Source organism: Nyctereutes procyonoides, unplaced genomic scaffold, assembly GCF_905146905.1.
Source record: "Nyctereutes procyonoides isolate TBG_1078 unplaced genomic scaffold, NYPRO_anot_genome, whole genome shotgun sequence".
Classification (NCBI taxonomy): Eukaryota; Metazoa; Chordata; class Mammalia; order Carnivora; family Canidae; genus Nyctereutes; species Nyctereutes procyonoides.
Window position 1 is genome coordinate 12,815,243 of NW_026575134.1, and position 9,007 is coordinate 12,824,249.

The following is a 9,007-nucleotide window of genomic DNA, read 5'->3' on the forward strand; positions in this document are numbered from 1 at the left end:
CTGGAAACATCCAATGAGCTGCACTTTTGATGAATTTAATTATGTTAAGTCTCAGGATCTATTTCTTTCCAGTGAAAAATAGAATTCAGCTTATTCATATCTATATTTAGTGTACTCTTAAGTCACTGGATTCTTTTAGGTCCTAGATAAGTTATTTGCCTTAGGTGTCTCAAAGACCAATGGGGCAAACAAGTCAGACTGCTTCTTTTATGTAGCCATCAGCATTCTTAGCAAAGAGTTACTGCCATAGCAAAGAGATTCCAGTTAGAAAACTGAGGTCACTTAAACTATTTTACTTTATTTTTATTTTATTTAAAAAAATATTTGAGAGAGAGCATGTGCCTGACAGCTTGTGAAAGTGAGCATAAATGGGTTGGTGGGGAGGGGCAGAGTGGGATGGGGAAGCAGACTCCCCACTGAGCAGGGAGCCCAACACTGGAGGCTTGATCCCAGGACCCATGAGATCATGACCTGAGATGAAGGCATTCACCCAACCAACTGAGCCATCCAGGTGACTCTATTTTATTTCTAATAGATGCTTTATTTGGTTGTAACTTACCCTAAAATTTACCCCTTTCGAAATGAATAATTCAGCAGCTTTTGAGTATATTCACAAAGTTGTGTAACCAACCACTAATTTCTGAATATTTTCATTAACCCCTTGGAAAACCCCGTAACCATTCCACCCTTCTTCCCCCATCTCCCAACAACCACCAATCTACTTTCTCTGTCCATGGATTTGCCTATTCTGGACATTCTATACAAAAGCAATCTTTTGCTACGTGTTTTTTTGTGTGTCTGGTTTCCTTTACTTAGCATAATGTTTTCCAGGTTCATCTGTGTTGTACTTCGTAGCAGTATGCCATTGTTTTTTATGGCTGAATAATATTCCATTGTACAGATCTACCACATTTGCAAAACAAAAACAAACAAAAAATATATAGCACATTTGGTTTCTGAGGACATTTGGACTGTTTTTATCTTTTGGCTATCATGACTAATGCTGCTATGAACGTTTTTTTCTCTTTGTTGTATGTTGCCAGTCTTATATAGTATTTGGTTTAATATGTTTTGGTTTCTTCTTTTTTTTTTTTTTTAAAGGATTTTATTTATTTATTCATGAGATACAAAAAGAGAGAGAGAGAGAGAGAGAGGCAGAGACACAGGCAGAGGGAGAAGCAGGCTCCATGCAGGGATCCCAACGCGGGACTCGATCCTGGGTCTCCAGGATCACGCCCTGGGCTAAAGGCAGGTGCTGAACCGCTGAGCCACCGAGGGATCCCCTGTTTTGGTTTATTTTCAATTAGAGAGTTTACTTTTCTAGCTTCTTAAAATTTAAAGTTTTCTTTCTTTAAATTCCAGAACAGTTTAAGCAGCATTAGTAATCTCTATTTTTTGAGAGGGGTAGAATTTCTTGAAAAACTATTTGGGGGCAGCCTGGGTGGCTCAGCGGTTTGGTGCTGCCTTCAGCCTGGAGTATGATCCTGGAGACCTGGGATCGAGTCCCACGTCGGGCTCCCTGCATGGAGCCTGCTTGTCCCTCTGCCTGTGTCTCTGCCTATCTCTCTCTCTCTCTCTCTCTCTCTGTCATAAATAAATAAATAAAATCTTAAAAAAAAAAAGAACAAGTATTTGGTTTTATTCTTTCTGAAGGGGATAGCTTTAAAAAAAATTTCTGTAATTCTTCAATGGAAAACTGGTATGCTTAAATTTTCTATATTTACTAGAATTCGTCTGATAAGTTATAGTTCTCTACAAAATTCTCCATTTCATCTAGGTATTCAAATTTATTTGTATAGAGGTATACAAAAGTCTTTTTTTTTTTTAAAGATTTTATTTATTTATTCATAGAGTCAGAGAGAGAGGCAGAGACACAGGCAGAGGGAGAAGCAGGCATCATACAGAGAGCCTGATGTGGGACTCGATCCAGGGTCTCCAGGATCACGCCCTGGGCCACAGGCGGCGCTAAACCGCTGCGCCACCAGGGCTGCCCTATAAAAGTCTTTTTTATTAAAAAAAAAAAAAAGATTTTATTGGGATGCCTGGGTGGCTCAGCAGTTGAGCATCTGCCTTTGGCTCAGGACGTGATCCCGGGGTTCCGGGATTGAGTCCCTCATCGGGGTCCTGCATGCAGCCTGTTTCTCCTCCTTCTGCCTGTGTCTCTGCCTCTCTGTGTCTCTCATTAATTAATAAATAAAATCTTTAAAAAAATAAAAATAAAAAAATATTTTGAGACAAGAGCAAGCACAAGCAGGGGGAGGGACAGGGGGCGTGCAAAACCTGACACAGAGCTCTATCCCAGGACCCTGAGATTATGACCTGGGCCTAAGTCAGATGTTTAACAGACTGAGCCACAAAGGTGCTCTGGTCTTTTTAATTATCTGTAAAATGTTTTCTTGATCTTAATGGCTATTTCCTCTTTGACATTTCTCAGAATGCCACAATAATGTAGTAAGAGCATACCAACCTCTAGAAAACAACTAAAAAAAATCTCACACAAAATAGTACTTATACTATTGGTACTTATCTGGTACTTATACTACCAGAGAAACCACATAGTAGTATGAAGGATCATTACGCTTGCTATTTATATTTAGCTTCTTTGGCTTTTAAATGAAAATAATATTTCTGGATTCATTATGCAGAAATGCAGAAGATTAATCAGTAATATGAAAGAAGTTTATAAATGTAAATGATCATACAAACCTACCTGGAGAATAAAATCACCTAAAAGCAGGAAAACTATGTCTGAAAAATGAAACCAGGGCAACCATATGGGCAGGGTGTGATGTATAGTCAATTTTCTAGAAACCATCTGAAGACAGCCTATTTTTTGGATCACTTGTGTAACCTTTCAAGTTCCTAAGATGCATTTCTGCTGACACTAAACACATTTCTGGGTTTCCTGCTTCCTTTCTGTCTATTCCCACCCCTTAAAACACACACATGCACACACATTCAGTTAGTAATGGCTCTAGGAACATTAGCACCTTGTCATGATTACCTTATTAGAGAAACAACCATCAAGAAAAATGAAATAAATTTAAAAGGAAAATACAAATGGAACTTGAGTAATCTACTAGTTTTCCATAATTTCCACCATCATCATTCTGGTGGACAAGAACACTAGACTGTGTACATTCAGTATTACATTTAAATCTTCCAACACCTGGGCAGCGTGGGTGGCTCAGCGGTTTAGTGCCGCCTTCAGCCCAGGGTGTGATCCTGGAGACCCAGGATCAAGTCCTGCGTCGGGCTCTCTGCATGGAGCCTGCTTCTCCCTCTGCCTGTGTCTCTGCCTCTCTGTGTCTCTCACGAATAAATAAATACAACTTAAAAAAAAATAAATCTTTCAATACCTCAGTGAAGTAGGTGTGATTACACTATTCTGAGATGGAAACACTGAAGCTTAAAGAGTTGGTCCCTACTTGCCTTCCTTTACCATCCAAGGTCAAAGCTCCCTGCATTAACATCCATGATGTCCCTCATCTCTGAAAATTAATTACCCACTTGGCCTAGCCAGTGGTCATGGTTCTGCTTTGTGACTCCTACCCCTGGCCATAGCTTACCAACGATTGTATACCTGGCACTAGCTCGCTCACTTATCATTGGAACTGGGATTCAGAAATGGCTAATTGACCGTTGCATATATGTGGCTGGAGTAATGATATTTGGCAGTTATTTGGTGCCCACTTTCTGCCTTGAGAAAAGAGTATCAGGTTCCAGGAGAGATAAGGAAGAATGAAGTAGACCTATGGAGTAATTCAAGGATGAGAAAACAACACTTCAGTTCCTAGGAATAGTCCCTCCCTGGAATTTGGCTTCCTTCCTTCCCTGAGCTGCTCTAAAACAATTCTGTATTTTATTATAAGTTCCCCTTTCTTGCTCAAGTGAACTTCAGTTGGTTTCTGATATATGTAACCAAAAAAACTTTGGACTACTGTTTTCCTTCTTTCTTTGGATTTGTGTCAGTTTTTCAGTAGAAAGTCTTGTGATAATTTTAGAGTTAAAAGATCACAATATTACAGGGGTGCCTGGCTGGCTCAGTCAGTAGTAGTAGTAGTAGTGACTCTTCATCTTGGGGTCACGAGTCTGAGCCCCACGTTGGGTGTAGTACAGATTACTTCAAAAAAAAAATTAAAAAAAAAAAAAGAGATCACCATAGTTTAGCCAGTAGGAGCTACAGAAATGTTTGCCTTTCCTTTTTCCAGTCCAGTTTTCTCCCTTTGTTTTGCAAATGGGTAAACCAAACTCAAAAGGCATTTAGTTTAGCTGGTGGCAGAGTTGGGACTCATTTTTCTTATTGTGATTAACTTGGTTAGTGTTACTTCTTATGGCTGGAGATATACTTGATAACAATAGCATACCACAAGACAAATATTGACATTTTGATATGAGGCATGAACACATTCACATCCTGACACAATCATACCTTCCTCATACACCTTCTTGCACCAGCTGTTCCCAGTTTTATAAAAAGAAATTCATTTCAGAGGCTGGTGGTATGGAATATGGGCAACATTTTCTCATAAAACAGTGGCATATATGGTACTTATCCCAGGATGGCATCAACTTAGTTAATTAAAAACCCAGTGAATTCATTAATAAAAACATCATAGAGTTAAGCCTAATGAAAAGGGAAATCCAGTACTTACCTAGAAATAGAACAATCAATAGGATTATAATAGTAAGGAAAGCCTTGTTCCAGAAAGTTGCAATTTTACCCCAGACATTAAATGAAAAAATCTTCTGCCATCTGTAAAATAATACAATTACATTAGCTGTAAAAAAATCAAAAGATTTTGAAATGCATTGCAAATATCCAATTAACATTCTGGTTAAGTGAATGAAAAAAAATTACAGAAATTTAATTTTTATGTCATATCAGAGAAATGGTAATTTTCTGATATGACATAATATCTCATGAAATCAAGAACAACTCTTCCAAGTTTAGTGATAATTCTGATATTATCTTCTGTCTGTTGGCTTAAACATTCTATAGCAGAAATCACTTTTAAAGTAAATACGTGTGAATTCTTATAATATGTTATATTGCTGATAGAAGTTCTCACTTTATATCTTTTTGCTAATCTGTAATAACACAGAAATAACAAAGACTTCTACTGGCCTAATAATCAGCAACATTTCAGGTGTAGGGGGTCTAACTGTGCACTATTTATTTTTACATAACACACCTCTAACATTTACCCCAAGTAAAATAATTTTTCCATCTTTACCGCAGATAAATATCATTGGGACATTACATACATAAAGTACAAAGATCTTAAATAGATTGATGAATTTTTATGTATGTATATACTCGTAATTGCCATTCATATCAAAGTGTGAACATAGAGGAAACGAAATGGGGAAAAAGACAGTTTGGACAGATTAAGGAGTATAAAGACACAGAGGTAAGAAAGCATGGATTATAAATGACAAAGAATGACAAAGCAATCCACCATACAATTGGAAAGGTAACAAACTTTGTACAATGGCATTTCATTTTATTTTACTTATTTTTTTAGAGAGCATGTGCATGTGAGCTGGAGGGGCAGATGGAGGAGACAATCTCAAGTAGGATCCATGCCCAGGCTCAATCTAAACACCCTGAGATCCTGGCCTGAGCCGAAATGAAGGGTTGGAGTGAGCCACCAGGCGCCCCAGTACAAGGGCATTTTAAATGAATAACAGATTTATGGAGTCCAAAGCACCTAAATTAACTTCAAACACAACTTCAAAAGAAAAGTTTTACTTTAAGATTGTGACAAATTATTAAGCTTGGAAAACAACCCCAAGAAATAACTTGAAGTTGGTGAGGAGAGGGAGATTGATGTAGATGAATGAGGTTCTTTTGCCTCTATGCTTCCAATTCCAGAGATGCTATTCAATTTTTTCATTACAAAAATTTTGTGTTTTTAGATAGAAAACATAAGTGGTAATACCTTCATCTAAGTCCCAATGCAAATTCACATGTCAAGGGTCAGTGTAAAAGGGAACACAAAAGAGACTTCCTACAGGGAACAACTAGCAGTTTCTAGTAATACTCAGTTCAAAGGAAGAAATGATAATAGTTGTTATATTGAGTCATTTCTATACTACAGTTCCAAGCACTTTTACATATTTTAGCTCATTTAATTACCACAACCACTGTATGAGGTGGGTACTAGTATTACTTCTATTTTACAAATGGGGAAAACGGCCAGAGATGGTAAATAATTTGCCCAAGGTCATGCAGAGTTAGGACATACATCCAGGCAGCCTGACTTCTAACTATGCATCTTTACATTATTGGATTATATGAATAAATAATGGCCAAATTAAATAAAGATTGAAGCCTTTTCTTTGACGAGTATAGTAATACATAGTATAAAAGATAAAAAGATGTGGATATAAACATAAGGACATATTTTAAATGAACTGTGTGCATATATCCCATATTTTCTTATGTGTATTCGTACATGAGCATGTATATAATCGGGGTACTTATATACACATCTATTAAAGAGCTTCGTGAATTGTATAGTGAAAAATTATATTTGGCAGGAAGAAAAAGATCCAAATTCTACAAAATATATATACATATTTGCAAATTCTTAAGCCTTATTTATAAATCAGATGTTTATAAATAACATCTTTCCTTCTCTTGAATATAGGAGTCTCTTGTTGCAACTACTATCAGAAAGCAAACAGGGTATTATACAAATTTGAAACAAATGAACAGGATGCTCGTTAGAGTAGAAAAAGCACTGGGCTCAAAGCCAGTTACCTGTCTGGAGTCTGCCATGGATGAGCTAGATGACCTTAGACTATTTTCCCTATTGAATGAGTGGGTTGGATAAAATGATCTCTAATGCTCCTTGCAGTATGATTCAATTTTTTTTTTTTCCAGTAAGGAAGAAAAAAGTGATGGCACAGCTGTCAGACAAGGATAGAAATGAGTAGTAATCTAGGCAGGTTAAGAAGCAAGTTCAGAGATTAAAGATCGTCTGGACCCTGAGCCAGAGTAAAAACTTTCATGGAGTCTCTTCCAGTCATGGGATCTCATTTATGAGAAATTTTCTCTTACGCCATGAGCATAATAAACAAAGGTGTTGCAAAAGTTTTATTAAAAGTGTATTTCACCATTCCTACTATCAACTTTCTAGATCTAAAACTGAACTCCCCAGAAATGGCAGCTACACTTGTGGTGAGCAGAGCATAACTACAGAGAAGGTGAATCAGGAACTTATACATCTGAAACTCATGCAACATCGTGTGTCCACTATACTAACCACCCGCCCCACCCCCCACGGCCCCCATAGGAGGATAGTACAGGGGGGAAGTGAGCCAATGCTTCAATGTAAATACTGAGGACTGTACTTTAAGACCTTTGAAAGGGCAGCCCGGGGGGCTCAGAGGATTGGTGCTGCCTTCAGCCCAGGGCCTGACCCTGGAGACCCAGAATCGAGTCCCACGTTGGGCTCCCTGCATGGAGCCTGCTTCTCCCTCTGCCTGTGTCTCTGCCTCTCTATGTCTATCATAAATAAATAAAATTAAAAAAAAAAAAAACAAAAAAACCCCAAAACTTTGAAGGCCTTTACTAAGGAATTAATGGTGATGTATGGTTGTGGTGCTGAGCACTTTCCATACTCAGCGTTTTCAGCATATATTCACTGTGTGTGGGGGAGGGGGGAGGGGCATTAATTAGTTAAATTCGTAAAATCAAAATTAATCAATCAGTGAAATTGGCATTAGACATTAATGCAACCATCTCTGGGTTACATAAGAACAACACTGAGAATAATTTACTTGGCTTCACTTTCTACATTGTTGTTCCACTGCCTCAGTGAGACATTTCTGCACCGGGGCGTGCGGCTAACATCCTTTATCCATTTCCCCTTTTGTTAGTTTCCTTTTCCAATTCCGGGTAATCAACACGTCTGATGACAACAGATAGTAAAAGCAGAACCAAAAAGAAAGAAAGAAAGAAAGAAAAAAAAAAAAAAAAAGGAGAACCACTGCTTTACCGTCTCTGTAACCAACAGAACCCAGAAGACCTGGGGCCTCCTTCCAGGAGGGAGGGGAAAGCACGTCACGTTAATGCGTTTGTACGTATAATAGGAAGTCTCATATCCAGTGATACTTTAGTAGTAGTGGACAGTCCCCGAAATCTGTGAGTTAGTTCCCCGAGCACCTTCACACGCGCGGCGTCCGGAACTCCGGGGCGCCGCGGGGCACCGGCCAGGGGGCAGCGCTCGCGGGCACGCACACCACCCCGAGCCACGGGGGGGTTGCCTACCTCTGAGGAGGAATAAAAGGCAGACAGAAGATCAAAATAAGTCCTATTTCAGCATAAAGAAAGGCTGCGACTGCCACCCACTGCAGTGTCATTTCTTTCTCTTCACACCTAAGTAAAGAAACACTTAGTTTACTTTGCCGCCGCGTGAGAACCGGGGCTGGGCGGGGGCCCGGGGGACGAGCCCGCCCGCCCGCGGCCGCCGGCCCCGCCCCTCCCCGCCCCTCCCCGCCCCTCCCCTCTCCCCCTCTCCTCTCCTCTCCCCTCCGCGGGGACCCGGCCGAGCCGACCCGGCGGCCTGCGCGTCGCGGCCCGCGAGCTCCCGCCGCCCTGGCGCCGCCGGCCCCTAACGCCCCCCCGCGGCCGCCCGCGCCCAGGGGCCCCCGCTCCGCGAACGCGCCGCGGCTCCGGCCGGCGCCCGAGGCCCAACGGCGCAGGGAGCGGCGCGACCCCGCGACCCCGCGCGGCCCGGAGCCCTCCCCGCCGCGAGGCCGTGGCTCCCGGCGCCCCGCCGGCCTTACCCCGCCTGCCGCCCGCCTGGCTCCCGGCGCAGCTCCGCGCGGCCGACGCGCGGGACGTCAGACGCCGCGGCGGGGGGGGGGCGGGGGGAGGGGGGCAAGGATGCAGCGGGGAGGGGGGCGGGGGGTGCGGGGGGAGGCGGCGGGGGGGGCGGGGGGCGGGGGAGGCGGGCAGGTGCGGCAAGGGCGCGCCCCGCCCCCGCCCCCGCCG

General features: G+C 41.8%; 1 protein-coding gene across 1 annotated transcript in view; it reads right to left on the reverse strand.

Annotated features, from left to right (window-relative positions):
* Positions 1–8,867, reverse strand: part of LOC129494281 (B-cell receptor-associated protein 29) — a 52,587-nt gene extending 43,720 nt beyond the window's left edge. The window contains exons 1-3 of the mRNA XM_055301119.1: positions 8,800–8,867; positions 8,282–8,389; positions 4,656–4,756 (exon numbers count right to left, since the gene is read on the reverse strand). Coding sequence (XP_055157094.1) covers positions 4,656–4,756; positions 8,282–8,373 — 193 coding nt within the window. The 5' untranslated portion in view covers positions 8,374–8,389; positions 8,800–8,867. The remainder of the gene's footprint in view (positions 1–4,655; positions 4,757–8,281; positions 8,390–8,799) is intronic.
* Between the last annotated feature and the right edge of the window lie 140 nt (positions 8,868–9,007).